This window comes from Equus asinus, chromosome 8 (genome assembly GCF_041296235.1).
Source record: "Equus asinus isolate D_3611 breed Donkey chromosome 8, EquAss-T2T_v2, whole genome shotgun sequence".
In the NCBI taxonomy this organism is placed as follows: Eukaryota; Metazoa; Chordata; class Mammalia; order Perissodactyla; family Equidae; genus Equus; species Equus asinus.
The window spans coordinates 22,986,420-23,006,181 of record NC_091797.1 but is presented as its reverse complement, the minus strand read 5'-3'; the positions used below and the strand labels follow the sequence as shown (position 1 = coordinate 23,006,181).

At 54.5% G+C, this 19,762-nt stretch overlaps 2 protein-coding genes across 2 annotated transcripts; both read left to right on the top strand.

Annotated features, from left to right (window-relative positions):
• The first annotated feature begins 417 nt into the window (after window positions 1-417).
• On the top strand, window positions 418-4,724 carry CIMIP3 (ciliary microtubule inner protein 3). Its single transcript, XM_070516829.1, has 2 exons — window positions 418-552; window positions 4,208-4,724. Exons 1-2 carry the CDS (start codon window positions 439-441, stop codon window positions 4,535-4,537), a joined length of 444 nt encoding a protein of 147 aa, XP_070372930.1. The 5' UTR covers window positions 418-438; the 3' UTR covers window positions 4,538-4,724.
• Window positions 4,725-12,719: 7,995 nt separating this feature from the next.
• GUCA1A (guanylate cyclase activator 1A) lies at window positions 12,720-19,744 on the top strand. The gene is made up of 4 exons (XM_070514945.1): window positions 12,720-13,409; window positions 18,004-18,153; window positions 18,544-18,637; window positions 18,937-19,744. The coding sequence occupies exons 1-4, from the start codon at window positions 13,209-13,211 to the stop codon at window positions 19,125-19,127; spliced, it is 636 nt and encodes a 211-aa protein (XP_070371046.1). The 5' UTR covers window positions 12,720-13,208; the 3' UTR covers window positions 19,128-19,744.
• The last annotated feature ends 18 nt before the right edge of the window (window positions 19,745-19,762 follow it).

The window sequence follows — 19,762 nt, the reverse complement described above, 5'->3', positions numbered from 1 at the left end:
CTGCCCTTCGAGCTTCGTCACTCCCCGTGGAGTGGGGGGCTCAAGCGAGGGCTGAGGAAGCAGGGAGGGGAGATGGAGGTCTTCCTCAAACCTCTAAGCCAGGCTCCTCGTCCTTGGCGCCGTTGACATCATGAGCTGATATTCTATGTTGGGGGGCGGTCCTGCACCCTATAGGATGTTTAGCGGCCTCCCTGGCCTCTACCCATTAGAAGCCAGTAGCGCCCCCAGCTGTGACAAGCAAAAATGTCTCCAGGCATTTCCAAATGTGCCCTGGGGGAACAAACAGGTTGCGAACCACTTCTCTAAAGTCACACACATACACAAACACAAATACACGCCCACCCCCACGCCCCTGCGCCCCACCCCCACCCCCCCGCGCCCCACCCCCCAACGCATACACAGAGTGCCTTTGACGGAGAGGACCTGAGAGGGGAGGAGATGGTTAAAGGAAACCAGATGTTAACCTGGAAACTATGCGGTCAGGCCCCACCCTCCCTTCAGAGCTGGCCGTGCTGGGCCCTGCGGAGGGGATGGGGTGTCCTCAGCCCTCAGGTTAGTCACCTGGAACCTGGAAGGGGCAGGGCGAGGCTGGGGCTGCCTGGGCCTTCTCCTCCTCCTCACCTGACGTCTTCTCTTCCTCCTTTCTCTCTTCCTCCTCCCTCTCCTCTGCTTCCTCCACCTGGGACCGTCCCTCTGCCCCAATTTCTGTGACAGCCTCATCCCTGGGCGTGCTGGGAGCCCTGTTCCCCCACCAGGGCCCCCCGTGTTGCAGCAGCTGATGGGTAGACCCAGGGCGGGAGAGCCAGGGCCTGGGCTGACGCAGAGAGGGAGGGGACTGTTCAACTCCTGGTTCCCGCGGTAACTAGAAGTCGTGGGACTTCTGCAAGGTTCTTACATGCCACCTCACTAACTGTGTGAACTTAGACAAACACTTAGACGCCTCTGAGCCTCAGTTTCCACATTTGAAAATGGGAGTAACATCTCAACTGGCCCTTAGGAGCTTTTGCAGAGCTGAGTGGCCAGTGCCTGGCATTTGGTAGATGCGCGATTCTGTTAGCAAAGAGGGTCACCATTCCCTTTGTGGGAGTCTCTGATCAGACCCCCAACTATTCTGAAAGCACCTGCCTTTGTCACCGCAGACACCAGCCCCCCGACCCCAAGGGGCAGGGTCCAGGTGGCCAAGACTGAAGGGTGTGCTGGGGAGCAAGAGTGTGTCGGGGTTGGTGCCTCTGCAGGTCCCTCTTCTCCATTGCCACAGGCTGAGCCCTTCTGTAGTGTCAGAGGGACCAGAACCCACATCCTCAGAATCATGCTTAACGCATAGAAACCTGAGCCACTTCTGTGGCCCAGGAAAGGGAAAATTCCGCAAGGCCAGGCTGTCAGCCTCAAGATGGAGGATAAAGAGATTGTTACAGACCCTGTAGCGCTGCCCTCAGGAGGCATCGGCAATGCCAAGAGACATTTTTGGCTGTCACAACTGGGAAGGGGGCACTACTGGCATCCAGGAGATGGAGAACAGGGATGCTGCTAAATATCCTGCGATGCACAGCACAGCCCTTACCACAAGGGATTATCAGCATGTAATGTCAGTGGTGCTAGGTGAGAAGTCTGCTCCACGGGGCTTCATATCCGTGGTGTCTTTCTTACCTCCACACCCAGAGCCTGGCAAACAAGAGGGATAGTTTTGAAGAAATGAATGAAGCAACTAATGTCATATCCTCGGCTCTGCTGAGAGGTGGTAATTCACAGAATAAATCTCATGCTTCCTGGTGTGTCGTCCTGTCCACGCAGGGTCCAAGAACCCAGAACCAAAATCCAGCATTCCAAACACCACATTGTTCCTGCCAAGCTAGGAAATCTGGCTGCCTCGCCCTCCAGCAAGCCTGGCACTGTGGGGGCAGCCTGGCTGCTCACCTGCTGCCCAGCACGCCCAGCAGGGGCTCAGCTAGTTGAGGGAATGGGGCAGAAATGAATGGGCAGGTCCAATCCCTACAGTGCTGTGGTCACAGGATGCATTGTGAGGCATAGGGTGTGGACCTTGCGCTCAGCCAGACCTGGGTTCAAATCCCAACCCGGCTCCTTACCAGCTACGTGACCCTAACCCTGTGAGTAACCTCTTCACTTTGGTTTTCTCAACTATAATTGAGGCTAGTAATAATACCTTCCTTAAAGGGTTAATGTGAAGACTAGAAGAGATAATTCACTTAAAGAGTTTGGAGGCGTGGCTCTAAGTGGGGGTGAAAAACGGTCAGTGATTACCACCATCATAGTTCATTTCCCGTGCTGGCCCCTCTGCCTGTAATCCTGCATCCCAGGGCTGAGCCTGGAAAAGTCTGGGAAGATGGCTGAGAACCCATTCATGCATTCATGCATCTCTCCAGCTTGGCTCTATGCCAGCAGTAGGCTAAGCCCCAGGGATGCAGATGTGAATGGGATGTGGTCCTGACCACCGCGAACAGTTAATAGGCTGTCGGAGCAATGGCAGGAGGCTGGAAGGACCAGGATTTGGGATTAGGACGAGGAAAGCACAGCATCCAGGGTGCAAAACATAAGGAAGCACTCACAGTGCCCTCCCACGACTCTTAAGAGTGAGCACCTCCTTAAAATTGCCTCATGTTAGTCCCAGACCAAAAAGGACCGCATGCCAGGAGGAGTGCCTGAAGGCACAGAGGTGGGAAAGATGGGGACCGAGCTGCAGCATCAGAGGCTTCCTGGAGGAGGTGTCAAGAGAGTGGCCAGCTTGGAAGGATGGGAAGAATTTTTTTTTTTTTTTAAAGATTTTATTTTTTTCCTTTTATCCCCAAAGCCCCCCGGTACATAGTTGTATATTCTTCATTGTGGGTCCTTCTAGTTGTGGCATGTGGGACGCTGCCTCAGCGTGGTTTGATGAGCAGTGCCATGTCCACGCCGAGGATTCGAACCAGCGAAACACTGGGCCGCCTGCAGCGGAGCGCGAGAACTTAACCACTCGGCCACGGGGCCAGCCCCAAGGATGGGAAGAATTTTGAAATGCAAAGCTGAGGGCATATATATTCCTGGGGAAGAAGCAACAGGAGCAAAGACTGCCTTGGAGGAAAGCTCTGGGCAAGTTTGAGCTGGACAAATAGTTTATGAATTAAATGCAGAGAAGTGTCCAGTATGATGTGAATACAGGGGATTTCTTTTGTAAGATGGCAGGGACTAAGCTTCCAGTAACTCTGCAGCTAGGAGTTTCCTCCTGGTTCCACCAGGGCTGGAGGGCCTCAAGGCTGGGTTGGGGGAAACGGGTTCCCCTGACAGTTGTAGTCTGGGGGAGCAGGACAGAGCCAGCCCACACACAGGCATCGCATCCTTTGGGTTGTACTGTCATGGCTATGAAGGTCCCTAGTAAAATGGGCGTATGGTACCTGGGAGATGGTGTGGGGGGGTCAAAGGTGAACAAGACAATTAGGTCACAGGACAGTCAAGGAGGGTAGAAACAGAGGAGTACATAAATGTCAGTGTGACGTGATAGATGTGGCAATGGGGCACTCCCTGAGGGGAGACCGCAGTAGCCGACCACAAGCGGTGGTGACGGAGAGCAGGCATTGTTGGGTAGGAGACACTCTGGAACAATGAGAGATGTTCTAAAATAGAATGGGCTGGCTGGTTGGAAGGGGAGCGGCCCCTGACTAGAATCCCGTTCAGTTGAACCTATATTTATTGAGCTCTCACTAAATGCCTTGGTCTGAAGTAAAACAAGGAAGAGGATTTCGGAGGCTGTTATGTCAAGGGCAAGGGTGAGAAAGCCCTGCCCTTAAGGAACCGAAAAGGGAAGAGAGACTTTCCCTGATGACCGGGTGGGAGGGCATGCCCGGCTGGGGCAAGTGCCTGCGCACAGGCCTGGAGAGCTGGAAGGACAGCCAGAGAGCAGGGAGTAAGAAGGAGACGGCGCGGCTAGAGCACAGGGCAGGGCTACCCCATCCTCAGAGGCCTTCCCTCCAGGCTGGGAGCTCAGGCTTTATTTTCTCGGCAGTAGAGAGCAAAAGATGCTTTGAGGAGGAGAGCCACATGATCTGGCCATTAATACAGGAAGATTAATTCCATCTGGAGGTCTCTGGCTCCATGGCCAGCAGAGCCATGCTCCAGGGTGGCTCTGGGGCCCTTCCCCTCCCTCCTGCCCTTGGTCCTAGCAGGCCAAGTCCCACTGTCCGATGCCCCAGCTGTTCCCTTCTCTCCTTCCTCCCAGGACTCACAGAAACCCTCCTTATCCAGCCGTGGGCCGAAGATATCATCAGGCAAAAAGATGATGACTCCACGCCCTCCCCTGTCCCGGTCGTGGAAGCAGGACCACGAGCAGACTCTGGCGTCGGCCTATGTACCAGTGGTGATGGCCCCCAGGGGACAGAACCTGGACAAGCTCAGGTTTAACTTCTACACCTCCCAATACTCCAACTCCCTGAACCCCTTCTACACCTTGCAGAAGCCCACCTGTGGCTACCTGTACCGCCGGGACACCGACCATACCCGCAAGCGCTTTGACGTGCCTCCTGCCAACCTGATCTTATGGCGTACCTAGGCCTGTGCCAGCCAGAAGCCCCCACCTCACACCCATGATCCCGGGTCTCGGAGGGGAAGGGCCGCTCACTCCAGGAGGAGTGGACCCTGCCTGGGCTCAGACAGCTGTGCCCCGCCCACCATCAACAATGGTAAAGGGAGGTCTCTCTTCTCAGCAGCAATTAAAGTTTGTCCTTCCTTTCCCTGGCATCTGAATGGGTGGCTGTGGGTAGGTAAACTGAGGTCACGGGGTGTCATAGAGCAAGGTTATGTCTGGAGGTGCCTGAAGACTTGAAAGGACTTGACTCTCAGTCCCCGCTCCCCAAGAGTAACCCCAACGCCCCTCCAGAGCCTGAGTCCGAAGCAAAGCTCACACTGGTCACACCTGGCTTGGCAATGCCTCCAAAGACAGGAAAAAGATACGTCATCTGACCAGGCCCCCTGCTCTCTTCCGAGGTCCTCTCCCCCGGGGTTGGAGCAGCCGCTGGAGAAGGGGAAGAAATGCAGGGGAGAGTGCCGTCTCCAGAGGGCCTCCTCTCCAGCCCTAGCCTTGCCACAACCTCCTCTTCCCACTTGTACTTTGTTGGTAGGGGATGGATTCCCCATCTCAAGTCTCTCCTTTGGACCAGAAGAGCTGTCTCTGAGGTTATTTAGGCTCCTGGGCCATGGTTCCTGGAGAAGAAGGGTGAAAGCAGACGGCACTTGACCCAGAGCAGTGGCCTGAGTGAGTCCCTGGTCACTGCCATCCAGCAGGGAATCCAGTGGTGTGCTGGAGCCAGCTCAGAGCGGCCTGGGAGAGCTGAGCATGGGCATCTCCTCCCAGCTCCACAATCAGTGACTTCACGTTGGTAGTCTGAAGTCAGCCGTGGTGGGAGTATTTACAGCGCGGAAAACAGCAAAAGCCTAGGAACTGGGGGTTCTTTTTTCCAGAGCCCATTGTTAAACATTTATCAGCACGCCACTGGGGGATACAACTGGTTTCATCTCTGGGAGTCACATCTCATTCTAGGTAGGGTGGCGTATTCAGTGGAGCATACTTCTAGAACACAGGAGGTTGGTGCTGGTGTGGGATGAAGGGACAGGACTTCTGGGGACCCAAACAAGCAGCTGATGCACTGGCCAGGCTTCGCTGGATGCCCTTCTCTGAAAAGAAGATGGTAAGTGGAGAGGAAGGATGAGGGATCCTCCTGAAGTTTCCCCAACAGCATGGAGTCCGGGTCTTTCTGTTTGCTTGTTGCAGGCTCTCTTTCCAGACAGAGGTTCTCCTCCAATGCCTGGTGATCCTTGGCTGGAACCAGGCAACTTAGCATCTGGACCATGTTTCCCCTGCCTGGTTGTTGGTGTTCGAGTAGCCAGCATGGAAGGAGCCGGGGGCAGAGGGTCTTACTCTTCACATGCAGACTTTCCCTTAACTCCCCAATTTTCAGAGTGGCCCTTCTCTCTTCCCGAGCTGTGCCTAGAGGTTAGGGCCTCTCCAATCCAAATCTCCAGAACAGCCTCTGGCCAGGGTCAGGAGGGGAGAGATGCCTGGAGATGCCCATCCTGCTGCCCTGCAGAGGGCATCTGGGCAGCTAATTGCTCCTGACACAGACACTTCACCAGTTCTCCTCTTTCTGCCCCACTTGTCCTGCACCCCAGCCTTCAGGGCACCTTCTGCACACACCTCCTGAGCCTCTGGAGTTCTGGGAGAGGAACAGGCTTTGTGCCTGTACAACCTCCACATCCTCCAGCTCTTTGGAAGTATTTGGGTTTCAACTCTGCACTCTGATGAGATGGGTACCACTCGTCCATCTGCCTTCTGTCGTCCATAGTTTTATCAGACCCTCTCATCAGCTGTCTCTCTTTCTCTTTGTCTCTGTGGATTTGCAGCTTTTCAAAATGCATTTATTGTCATTTTAGTGGGATTTTGAAAAGGAGCAGCAAAGAATGCAAGTTTTCAGTCTCTATGCAACCAAAGTAATACATCCAATTAATCAACCGACACACACTGGTTGACCACCTAGGGTCTGCTAGGTCCTTGGGCTGCAAAGACGGAAAAGAACCATCTCTGCCCCTCCAGACCTGACAGCCTTGTGTGGGGTCGGGGGCGGGGCCAGTATCTTCACTCTCCCACCAGCCGCCTGCTCCTCTCCTGGAGAATGGTCTCCCCCTAGAGGTTCACCTTGGTAGAGCAGCCTCCATGGAAGCTTTCTTTAGCAGAAGCCGGCCCAGATCCCGGTCAGTCTGGGAGGGATGGTCCCCGGAGGCAAAAGAACCCCCGCTCAGGCTCTGTCACGTTTCTGTGGAGGTGGAGTGTGGGGGGCGGGCGGCCTTGGAGAGGTCAGTCAGGCCTGGGATTGCTGCCCCTCCCGTCTCTTCCTGGGAATGGCTTCCATCTCTGTGGCCCTGCCCCACCGGCTTGCTCTCCGTGGCACCATTCAGCCAGGTGGATCCTCTCACCTGGTACGGCATCTGTCCCAGGAGGGTCCTGAGGACAAAGCAGCCAGGGGCAGTCACCAGACGTCTCTCATGCGTGTATGGTGTGAGCCGTCCACTCCGCCCCTCTGTACCTCTCCTGTATTCCCCTCTTCCTGGAGGCCTTGGTCTGGATCCCAATCCTCCATCGAATGGCGTCTAAGTCTTTGGGGCAAGGAGGGAGAGCGGGACTGAGAGAGGCCACCGAAGAGGAAGAAGCTGGGCTCTGGGATTGGGAGTCGAGGGGGTCCATGCCCATCCTGGGCTGGAGGCAAGGGATGGGGTCCCCACACCCAAGTGTCACGAGCTCCCTGTCAATGGAATTGTCCAGGCAGAAGGGCCACAGGGGAGGGCGCTGGAGTGAGGGGCTTGTAGGGGCCCTCTAGCTCCATCCAGGCCTTCCTCAGAGATTTAAAGACTTGGGCAGGAGCATGGTGATGAAGAGGAAAAACTTTGGTACCCTCACTTAAAATCTTTGTGAACCTCAGGATGTGATTTTTCTGCTCCAAATTCCTCTTGTCTCACGTGGAAATGATAAGACCCACCCCACAGGGCTGTTGTGAACCTACTCAACAAGCTTAGCACGGTGCCCTGAACACAGTCGATGTTTAGATGTTTAATAACAGTTCCATCCTGCCCCAGCTTTCTTTAATTCTTTCTTTAATCACGCATGCATGCATTCACTCATTCAATGATACTTGATGGAGCTCAAGCTTCTGTGGGTCAAATGTTACCCTCAAAAAGGTAACTGAGGCGAGCTGAATGAGGGGACTGTTTATTACAGGGGAGTGGGCATAGTTAAGGGGCTGGTGATGCGCCCAGAAAGTGGAAACAGACGGAAGCCCTTCTCACTCCTAAGCCTGAGGGGTAGAGGGAAGGGACTTGGTTACGGGATCCCTAAGAGAGCTCTGCCAGGAGCTGTGGCTGAAGGTAGAAGAAAGCAACCAGGGCCCCATCTGTGACCCAGTAGGGAGAGAGGGGAACAAATACCCAGCCCTTCTCTCTTTCTACCCTCTAATCTCCTTCCCGTGCTCCTCAATGGAAGACCCAGCAGAAGCTAGAGGGCAGGGGAGCCCGGGTGATCCAATCCATGGGGGTCAGCCTCCTGGGGTGCAGAGCAGACAGAGGAAGGTGGAGAATGAGTGGGGAGAGGTCAGACAGAATAACCGGCACACGACCACGTGGAACACACAGGACTGGGCTCTGGGAGGATGCGAGAGATGAGTAAGACGATGGTCTCTGCTCTCCGGGAGCTTTGCTGGATTCCTGAGGGCAGGCTGGCAGTAAACAGCTGCTTATAATTCCAGAAAGAAAGGAATGTTTTGTCTACATTGTCGTAGAAGTGTAAGTGTTGTCGTAGACCCTAACGTGACCCCAGTGATTTCTTCCTCCTGTTGTTCCTGCTTGTGTGCAGTCCTCTCCCTCCGAATGTGGGCAAGACCTGTGACTCGCTTCTAACCGCAGAGAACGACCAAGGTGATGGGATGTCACTCCCTCGATTAGGTTACATCATATAAGACTCCACTTTAGCAGATTAGAGAGAGAGTCTCCTCTCAGGTTTGACAGAATTAGCAGCCATATTGAGGACCCCATGTAACAAGGAAGTGTGGGCAGCTTCTAGAAACTTCAAGCAGCCTCTAGGACCTGAGAGTGGCCTCCAGACACTATCTAGCAAAAAGCCAGGGCCCTCAGTCATATAGCCACAGGAAATGAATTCTGCCAACCACCTGAATGAGAGAGAAGTGAATTGTTCCCCAGTCGAGCCTCCAGATGAAAACACAGCCCAGACAACTCCTTGATTACAGCCCGGCGAGACCCTGGGCAGAGGACCTGGCTAAGCCATGCCCAGACTCCTGGTCCACAGAAACTGTGAGATAATAAATGTGAATCGTTTTAAGCTGCTGACTTTGTGGTAATTTGCTATGCAGCATAGAAAACAACATAACACATATGCAGAATGTCAGTGTGCGGAGGCAGGAAAGGTGAATGCTGCAGATTCAGAAGGCTTTCCGGGGGAGGTGGCATTTGTACTCGAACACGAAGAGTGAGGAGGATGTAACTAGGGAGAGATGGAAAGATGAGCGGCACCTCCTCCTCGGCCTCTTCCAAACCCTGGGCCTGAGAGGACTCTGCAAGGACATGGCTTCCAGCCTGGACCCCAAGCAAGTTCCCCGGAGGAGCTCTCCCTGCCCCGGCTCCTCAAAACATGCTCTGGAGAACTTGCCCAAAGCAGGCAGAGTCCAGCGCCCCCACCCGATGCGCCCTAAATTGATCGCTTTAGGTAGAGGAGAGGTGAAACAGTCCTGTTCGATTTCTTTTTAAAAAAGAACTGTCCTCTGATTACGGGAGTGACATGTGTTCATGATGAACCATTTAAGAAATACAGATAACTTTTAAAAAGCAAAGATTATAAAAAGCACCGGTGATCCCATGACCCAGAGATGAGCCCCATTAACATTCTGGGCATTTCCTTCTGGTCACAGGTACACAACAAGTGACAGGGACAACAGTGTTAATGTCACCCTCGTCTCAGTCTTTCTCTCTCTGGTCTTCTAAGGAGCGTTCTGAGCTCCAGGCCCTTTGGATTAACCTGCTCAGGATAATGGGCAAAAAGAGGTGTAGAATTGAAAAGAGGAGAGAGCAACCAGTGATTTTTATGATAGGAAGGAGGAAAACCGCTCCTGAGGGGAAGACCAGATCTGAGAAGGCAGACCCGGCCCAGAGCACATATCCCCCACCCCGGTTACGTCTGGCAGACGCCACCTATCTGGGCCGGGCCAGAGAAGCAGCCTTCCCGGTCTCCCCCCAGTTCTGAGGGAGCCCTCTGGCTCGTTCCATCTGGAGCATCTCAGTCCAGGAGGGAGATCCCTCCCTGGGTGTCCAGGGTCCTGCTCCTGGTGGTTCATATGTGCCCTGAGTTGTTGAAAGGGGGTGTCCACCTGTGGAAGGGCTGCTAGGGCTGAGCAGTGTCCAGGGGCACAGACCCCCCCCCCCTTACTCTGGGCTCCTCCCTCTGCCCAGGCAGTGGGCACAGCCCGTGGATGCAGAGACTGGGCCATCCCTGATGGTCGGAAGGCTGTGCCTGCCCCTCCTTGACAGGGCTGGGCCATCTACTGAGCTGACCTTGTCCCGGCCCCTAGTCCTCCCTTCTGTCTAGTTCTCAGGGAACCTCTGGATTGACAGCCTGGCATTCTTCACACAAAATCGCACAAGAACCACCATTTTCCTGGTGTCTCCATCTCCAAACTGCTTCTGAGGGGTCTAGCTTGTTTTTTGTTTAAATAAAGAGAGGATCATTCTTCAAACATAACCAGAACTATGGGGAGCAGCATGGGTTCAGTAGCTCAACAATGATGGCTGACATCTCTGGTTTTCTTGGCCTTTCTCTCTGCTTATAACCTCATGGTCACATGATGGCTGCTATGGTCCAGGCATCACATTCACATTCAAGTCCAAAATTAGGGACAGGGCAGCACCAGCTGCATCTTTTATCACTTTTTTTATCAAGAAAGCAAAGCTTCCCCAGAAAACCATGGAAGATCTTCACTTATATTTCTTTGGCCAGAACCATGTCATGTGGCCACTCCTAGCTGCAAAAAGAGGGTAGGAAAACAATTTCTTGCTTTTCCAGCCTCTTTTTAGGAGAGGCAGGCAAGGGGGTGGGGAGTTGGGAACGGGGTCAGGTCCGCTAAGTTTCCAAGGAAGGCCTCCACCTTCTCTGGGGCCTGACCACAGCTGGTCCTCCTGTGTGAGACAGGTTGATGTCTGCCCCACACAAAGCCCGGGCCATGGTGAATGGCGCTAAAGGGACAAGAGGCACGATTGGCTGTAATCTAGGGACACTGCTGTGCCCAAAACGCAACATAACTGCACCCAGGTTCTAAAGTCACCAGCAAGCCAGAACTGCTGCAGTAGCAGATACGAAATAACACACTGATAGCTAATATGGGGCACTTACTCTATGCCGGATCCTGACCTAAATGCTTTTCATATATTAATTTTACTTCACGTAATCCTCTTAACAGCCCTATGAAGTGGACTCCATCGCCTCCATTTTAAGGATGAAGAAACTGAGGCTCAGAGAGGTTAAGGTACTTGCTCAGGGTCACCGAGCCAGTAGTGTGGACAAGAAATCAACTTGTGCTGCTTTAAGGTACCGAGATTTTAGAGTAGTCTGTTACTGTGGCTAAACCTGGTCAATTCTGAGATATATATGTCTGGACTCTGTTGTCTAAAATATGTTTTATATAATATAGATTGTAAACATATTTACATAAATTAATTTATATGTAACAATACATTTAATTGTATAATTTATGTAAATATCAGTACCTTTATATACATACACGTGTATATAAAAATCTTCCTTAGGGGCCGGCCCAGTGGCACAGCGGTTAAGTTTGCACGTTCTGCTTCGATGGCCCAGGGTTCCCTGGTCCGGATCCCAGGTGTGGACATGGTACCGCTTGGCAAGCCATGCTGTGGTAGGCGTCCTACATATAAAGTAAAGGAAGATGAGCACGGATGTTAGCTCAGGGCCAGTCTTCCTCAGCAAAAAGAGGAGGATTGGTGGCAGATGTTAGCTCAGGGCTAATCTTCCTCAAAAAAAAAAAAAAAACCTTCCTTAGTTTCCACTCTCAAGAAAAACTGCTCTGCAACCTGGGGTAAAGAACTCTCTCCCTGCAGCCTTGCAGTGTGGGGGGCCCAGGCAGGCAGCTGGGGTTCCCGAAGGAGCCCGGCAGGCCCAGTGCTGCTGGAAAGCCTCCTGATGCTTGGTGCAGCATGTAAAACTGCACAGCCTCTGCATCAGGCAGGAGAGGGTAGATTAACTGCTGTAACAACCCCCCCCCCCCAAAGGGTACGCCTTCCTCAAGTATAAAAGACATTTTTATGCTAGCGTATCAGTGCACAACTTGAAGAACTCAAGGGCCTGCTGGGAAAGCAGCATTGTGGGTGGTGGTTCCCTGTGGCCCAGGTAGGGGAAGGCTCGGTCCACGTGCAAAGGAGGACAGAAACAAGGGGAGGGGCCAGGCGGAGCGAGCGAGTGCGTGCTCTGGGCTTTCCTGGGAGCATCCAGCTCAGGTGCACCTGACTGTTGGCTCCATAAATGCCCTAACTTTAAAGTCTATGGCTGGAGAACATCCCACTAGGGGTGGGAGGAAGCTGTTGCTGCAGAGACAGGCCCCTCGGTTTGGCCTGGGAGCTTTCCAGGACCAGCAGATAGCAGCTCACCCATGCGCCTGTGTCCCGGCACTCTCTCACACACACTCACACACACCCCCCAGGCCACCAGGCACACACTCAATGTCGCCTATCCCCATGCTTCTGGGAGGTGATGGTGTCAGGTCAGAGTCAGTTGGAGGGCTGAGTCCAGGTCTACCAGGATGGGAAAGATGCAACCTCCAGGAATTTGAGAGTGTGGTCAGAACAGGACCAATGAGTGTGTGTGTGCATGGCTATGTGTACTTGTGCAGTTTTATATAGGAGGGGTTTCCCTCCAGCTGCTCAGGACTCATCTTGGAAGCCCCAAAATTTTGCATCACCCAGCTGCTCTCATATATTAGCTATCCATGGTATGATTGGAATGTCTCTGCTCTGATGGACAAGTGCAGTGCACAGCCTGGATAACTGTACACAGCAGCCCTATCAAGAGCCCATAGTTGGCCCAGCTCTGGAAAAGGAAGCAGCTCTATCTCACATGGACCTCAATTCCATGTCTGAAGGAGGAACCAAAAGCATTGAAAACCCACTCAAAACAGGAGGAGAAGGGAGTAGAGGTCACAGGATCAGAACAGCTGCTATCTGGCCACCCACTCTGTCCTGGTAAGAAGGGATAAGGAGCTTGCAAACTGGGTAAGAAAATCCTCTCACCTACCAGCTCAACAGGTAATCCCGGGCCTCCGCTCCTCTAAGCTCTGTTCTATTTTCACTCCGCTTCCCCAGGGAGCAGGCCCCATTGGCTACAAGGATTTAGCGGGGACTCTTAACACCGGTTCTCTGGCATCCCCTGTATTTGCATGTGGACTTGCACGGCTCCGTTACCTTCTCCCTTCTGCTCACCTCCTCCCAACATTTCTGCGCACTGTCTGATTCCTCAGGCCCTTCCTTGCTCAGATCTGGAGGACTGAGGCCTGTGAGCGAGGGGGGCCCAGTTTTAGAAAGCTGAGCCACCCTTGGGAAGGGAACAGCAGGCACAGAACCTGTCCAACTTGGGCGTCAGCCTCCCGCGGGCCTGGGCAATGGGCAATGTGATGGAGGGTAAGTCGGTGGAGGAGCTGAGCAGCACCGAGTGCCACCAGTGGTACAAGAAGTTCATGACCGAGTGCCCCTCCGGCCAGCTCACTCTCTACGAGTTCCGCCAGTTCTTCGGCCTCAAGAACCTGAGCCCGTCGGCCAGCCAGTATGTGGAGCAGATGTTCGAGACCTTTGACTTCAACAAAGTGAGCAGGGGTCCGGGTGGGGAGCGCTGGAGGGGCACCCCGGAGGCCCAACCGGTGTTGGGGAGGGGAGGAGCAGGTGGGAGAGCGGCAGCGTCCGTTGGAGGAGTGACTTCATCCGGCTTGTCCTGTTCTTTGCTCATGAGGGAGGTTGAAGGACCACATCAGGGACTCAGCTGATCTAACATTTACTGAGTGCCTACTGTGAGTCAGGCACTGGGGTTCCGAGATGAACCAGAGCCGTCCCTGCCCTCTCTTTCCAGGGGAAGGCAGGGAGGCCCACCAGCTAGTGTCCTCAGAGGCTGAAACTAATGGCCGCCTCTGCCTTTTCCGCAAACACATCTTGGTTTACTCCAGAACAAGTGTGAACACTTACAAGACAATCCGTGAGCACCTACTAAGTGCTTGGCGCTGTAAGCGCTGCTTTTGCAAGATGCAGAAGGAGGACGGGTAGAGAGCAGGGAGCAGGGCGATGAGGCTTCAGCCCCGGCTGGTCTGGGATGGGCAGGCCCGTGTTACTTGGGTCATCCATGATGCTCCGTGGACACTAGACCTGGGGAAGGGCAGGGTTGCCTGGTCACTGGGGAATCCAGCTTCTCCAACTCTAAAATACCCAGTGACCTCAGTTCATCTTCTCTCAGGTGGGTCGAAGCTCGGCCCGGGGGTCAGATTGTATTCCTCCCTATGCGATCACCTGGATGCACTGGGCGAGGACTTCCCCAAAAGCTAGAGGGGGCGCTGAGAGAGGAGGTAGGCACCTAACTCCTAACTGGGTGAGTTTGGCCCCTAGTTTTCATCAGCTGGGTGACCTTGAGCTCGTTATCTGCCCCTCAGCCTCAGCTTGTTCACCTGTATCTGCCATGGATGGCAGGTCACTGGGTGAGGTGTTTGTTGGTTTTCAGTAGCAAATCTTCCATTTAATTGCTGCAATTCAGTCAAGATGTAGTGGTAAAAGAACTCAAATCCACAAACCCATCTTCCTGCCCCTGCTGGTCCCCACGCCGCTGGTCCCCACGCCGGCTGGTCCCCACCCAGGCTGGCGCTCCCTCAGAAGGCGGGGATGTGATGCTGAGCTGCCACGTGTCCACCACAAGCCGGGGAGGCTGCCTAGAGCTTTCTCGGCTCCCCTCACTGCCCAGAGGTCGAAACGCCATTGTAGGTGGGGCTCCTGGGGAAAGCTGGGGCTCTGAGGCTATTTAAAACTCACTAATATTTGGGATCAAGGGGCCAAAGCAGATTATGGGCTTTGAGTCCCGGCCTCAAGGGCAGCATCCTGGCGTCCGAGGGCTTTCCTGAAGGGGGCATGGGGGAGCCAAGTACTGGAGCCCAAGGGATGGTGACCAGGAGGGATGGTGTCACATGCTGGACCCCCAAGGGCTCCAGAGGCAGTGATAGTTACTGAAGAGGACAGGGAAGAGACCATGGTCGAGCCCATCACGCCTATGACATGAGAGAGGGACAGCCCATCAACCCTGTATTTGCCTAGTCATGCGTAAGCCACCTCTTCCATTTTTGTCACATGCAAGCACCACCTGTACTGTCCCCAACCTGCCCTAGATGATGCCCACAGCTCTACCTTAGGGCCTGCCTTGGTGCTGGCTGGAGCCCTCTTCCTTCAGAATTCCCCCTTCCTCCAGAATCCTGCTTGGCTCACACCTTCCCCTGCTACAAGTCTCTGCTAGCAAATACCTCCTTTCCACTGACACCTGCCCTGCTCTCCTGATTAAACTCTATTTTCCTGGGACCCCTCAATTTCCCAGTCCCCGCTTTCCCCCTAGAGCAGGTCTCATTTTCTCATACATGATATTAAATAACATTTAGCCACGGTGTTGACGGTCTGTCTCCCCCGTTCAAGTGTGAGCTCCATCAGGGCAGAGAGTAGGGTCCGTCTTGTTCATTGCGGTGTCCCCACACCTAGAACACAGCCTGAACACAGTGGGTGCTTCATAAATATTTGTTATATGAGTGAATGAATATATCAGCAATCATGAGTTTATGAGCTAGTTTTATATTTCACAATACACATTAATTTGAATGCATAATTATTAAAACAAAGAGCATCTTTGTCACATCTGAAGAGCCTCATATCCACCCATGGTGCACACTCACTTGGGGCAACATTGCCTTCACCCGTTGTCCCGAGCACAGAGCAGTGTAGCAGACCAGGAGACCGGACGGTTGGAGGCTGGGAAGTTTTGATACAGAGAGGAGTTAACACGGGGCTGTGCAAACAATGGCCGGGGGCCTATTTCTGTAAATGAAGTTTTATTAGAACACATACCACAACCATTGATTTATATGCTGTCTGGCAGATTCGCTCTCTGGTCCTTAACAGAAAAAGTTTGCCGGCCCCTGAGTTAAAAGACACTGTCTGCTAGGTGCTGTGCTGGGCGGGCAGGGGTGGGGGGTGCAGTGGTACGAGGGGGCGGTGTGACCTGGGGGCCACGCATGTGCTCTGCTTATTTTAAAGCGCTGCCTGGACTCGGCAGCACCCGCAACCATCCAGGGACACACAGTCCACGTAAACCTTCCGTTCCTGCACCTGAGCGCCGCGTAGGATTCAGGAGACCCCGTTTCTAGGCACGGCTTTGTGGTTCACTAGCTGTGTGGCCTCACCTCTCTAATTCAGCCTTTTCATCCGAAAACGGGGACAAAAACCTCACCTCCTGGGGTGGTTGTGAGACTGAGTGAAGCCAATAAAACACTCAGCACAGGAAGCACTAAAAAAAAGGCAGTATGATGGTGGCGTTATGACCGGACCTCATCCATACCCCAAGCGTGAAACGTACATACTGTCGTTCTGGCTTAGAGCTGAGGAAGCTGAGCCTCAAAGAGGCCATGTGACTTTTTCAAGGTCACACCTCTCCGAAGACGGGGTTTAGGTCTTTCTGGCACAGAAGCCCATACCTTTCCATTGCCCCTTTTGAGCCATTTTTTTTTTTAATTACGTAAGTAATATAGCTCATTGCGAACATTTCCAGCAATAAAGAAAGATAAAAAAATGGAAGCAAAAGTGTCCTCACCCGGGGCCGCTCGCCCAGAGGAAACTTCTCAGCATTTTCTTACTTCTCCGAGCATCGCTGCCCAGGGGCCTTGGTCCGTTCTGACCACAGTCCTGAGAGGCGGGTTGGGCAGGAACTGAATGACCAAAGGCGAGTGTGAAAGCCAGGCAAATGTTCACGAGGATCACGACACCCCCTGTGGGGCTCAGAGTGGGTAAGGCCTCACCTAAGGCCAAAGGCTGGCCCAGAACCAGCGGATCTCAAAGCCTGTCTTGCTCAACCTCTGCCACATCCCTAATAACAGTGCTCCAGCCTCTGCTTGCACACTTCCAGTGACAGGGAACTCATTACTGCATGAGGCTGCCCCTTCCACCACGGGCAACTCTGCTGTTAAAGAGTTCCTCATACCGATCCCAAATCTGCCTGGCGGTAACTTCCCGGTTCCAGAGTCCTTGTTGTGAGCAAGTGGAGGAACAGGGGGCTGGGCTCCAAGCTCTCAGGCTCCGAGTCCAGTGCTCCTTTCCTTACAGCACTCAGCCTTCCTGCCAGACACAGGCTGCCCTCTCCCAGCCTCACTGGGCTTGGGGGGCACGTGGGCAGAGGCAGGCCTGTGCTCCCCACTTCCCTGCTCCATTTGTAGGGCTGGCAGGGCCCGTGAACATTTGGGGGACCCTGGAGAAATATCCCGCAGGAATGTCTGTGCCACCCTCCCTGCCCCAAGACTCAAGAGGGCATCGTCTCCCCCAGGAAGCCTCCTGCAGCCCCGCTCCCCTGCCCTCGCCCAGCAGATCTGGTGCCTCTGTTCTGTGATCACATAATGTCCTGTCTAGTGTGTTGTCCCCGAATACACATCACAATGGTGCAGTGATCTCCTTATGATGATAATAGGCAACACTGACTGAGTGCTTACTACGCAACACGAACTCATTTAATCCCATAACAATCCCATAGAGGCAGGTACTGTTATAACTATTATGGATGCGGAAATCGAGGGCCAGAGACCCATCAGAGTCCTTTGTCCCAGATCCCAGAGCTCTGAGGGGGTGGAACCAAGATTCGAACCTGCGCCCTCCATACCGCACTCCCGTCAGCACAGGGTTCATAGCTTCCCGAGTTCTGAGTCCTCAGTCTCTCACAGCACACAGTAGGCGCTCCGGGGAGCTCCACAATACAGCAAAGAAGGAGTAAGGCGCCCCCTGCCTGCATATCCACCTGCTCCCCTGACCCCAGCTCGGAGGAGCTCACCCAGACCACGTCCCCAGCCCTGGGGGTTCGTTTCTCTCCTCCCACCTACACACACCTTCCTGCCCCTCGAAGGGCTCAAGTTTGAGAGTCACAGGGAAGCAGTCAATGACGCTAGAACCCAAATACCGTGAAGAGAGAGCATCAGCCACTCACACCCCAGTGCGGGGTGGTGGGGGGGGGGACCTTATGGGATTTGATCTGGGGCAGGCGGGGCGGCGCGTCCAGGACAGACGGGGGTGGGCACGAGGGGGCAGGGGCGCGGGTCGAGCCCGGGCTCAGCACTTCCCGGGCCGTGGGTGCTCCAGGGCGGGGCCGGGGAGTGGGCTCAAGGCGGCGTGCCCCTCGCCCAGGACGGCTACATCGACTTCATGGAGTATGTGGCGGCGCTCAGCCTGGTCCTCAAAGGGAAGGTGGAACAGAAGCTGCGCTGGTACTTCAAGCTCTACGACGTCGACGGCAACGGGTGCATTGACCGCGACGAGCTGCTCACCATCATCCGGGTAACTCCAGGTGCAGAGGGCGGGGCTAGGGGCGGGGGCAGCGGCCTGGGGTGGACCCAGAGGTGAAACCTCGGGGTTCCTTCGCGGGCGGAACTGCAACCTCAGAAGGGGACAGGATTGGAATTGAGAGTCCCTGTGGCAGCTCTGGCCCTCACCAGCTGCGTGACCCCGGCTACGTTGCTTCCCCTCTCTGAGCCTCAGTCTCCCCATCTGTACCAAGAGACTGTGGAAGCTCTTAAGTGCCAGCTCTGCCTCTGCTGCCCGCCGCTGCTCCGGCACCCTGGCCTCTACTCCCCGCTGCTGTTGGGAGCCAGACGAGCTCCCACTGCCCGCACTGCCACCACTGAGTCTGAATTAGGATGGGTCGTCTCACTTCTCCTTCCCTCCCAGGCCATCCGTGCCATTAACCCCTGCAGCGACTCGACCATGAGCGCAGAGGAGTTCACCAATACCGTGTTCTCCAAGATTGACGTCAATGGGGATGGTGAGGAGCCGGGAGGGCGTCCCCGGGGGAGGGTCACGAGGGATGTGGAGTCTCCAGGGGAGAAGGGTGGGAGGGGAGAGGGAGGCACAAGGGGCCTCTGCTGGCCGCCTCCTCCATCTGCTGCTCAGTTGGGTTGAGGGATCCCGGACCTGACTTTGGTCTCTGGCTGCTTTGCACGCTCCACTCACAGCCACCTCTCCTGGTGTTGGCTCTGTCCCCCTCGCAAGACTCCAGCTCGGCGCTCTGGACAGCAGACATGAACACCCTCTTGCCCATGACCCCATTTCTCTCTACCCCAGGGGAACTCTCGCTGGAGGAGTTCGTGGAGGGCGTCCAAAACGACCAGATGCTCCTGGACACACTGACACGAAGCCTGGATCTTACCCGCATTGTGCGCAGGCTCCAGAACGGCGAGCAAGATGAGGAGGGGGCTGGCAACCAGCAAGATGAGGAGGGGGCTGGCGGCGGGGCGGCTGAGGCAGCCGGCTGAGCCCACCGCTCAGCTGCTTCTGTATGGGGGAGGGGTGTGCAGTGGTGCTGGTGTCCTCGTTGTTTTAATTCTAGATGGAGTCTATGAACTCAGAGGGTCAGCTTACCTCTTTGGGGTGCATGGTGGCAGCAGAGGGGCAAGGGTGGGGGGCCAGAGCTTGGGACGGTGAAGGACGGTTCCTGAACTCTCCGTTGAGGCTGCTGGCGGTGACTGCTCCCTGCTGGGGGCAACTCCTCAACATCCCTCTGCCACCTCCCTTGCCCCTTCTGGCACCTCCTCCAGCTTTTCCCGGCTTGCCCCATTGAGCTTCTCCAGGCCCACTCTCTTCTAGACAGCAAAGCTCTGAGGCACAGCTGGGCCTTCCCGGAATCTGATGGGATCCTGCAGCTTGGGGGACCACAGGCTCCAACCCAGCGCTGCAACCACACACCCATCCCACGCCAGGAGCCTGGAGCCTACTTGTTTGGTTTGCGTTGATTTGTTCCTCCCTTCTGCAACCGTTTATTGAACACCTTCCGTGTATAATGCTAGATGTTAGGTGTGCAAAGAAGAGGACAGTTCTCATCCTCAAGGAACCCACAGGCTCAGCAGCGTTATAATAAAATATACTAAGAGAAGCGATGAACAGATTACTG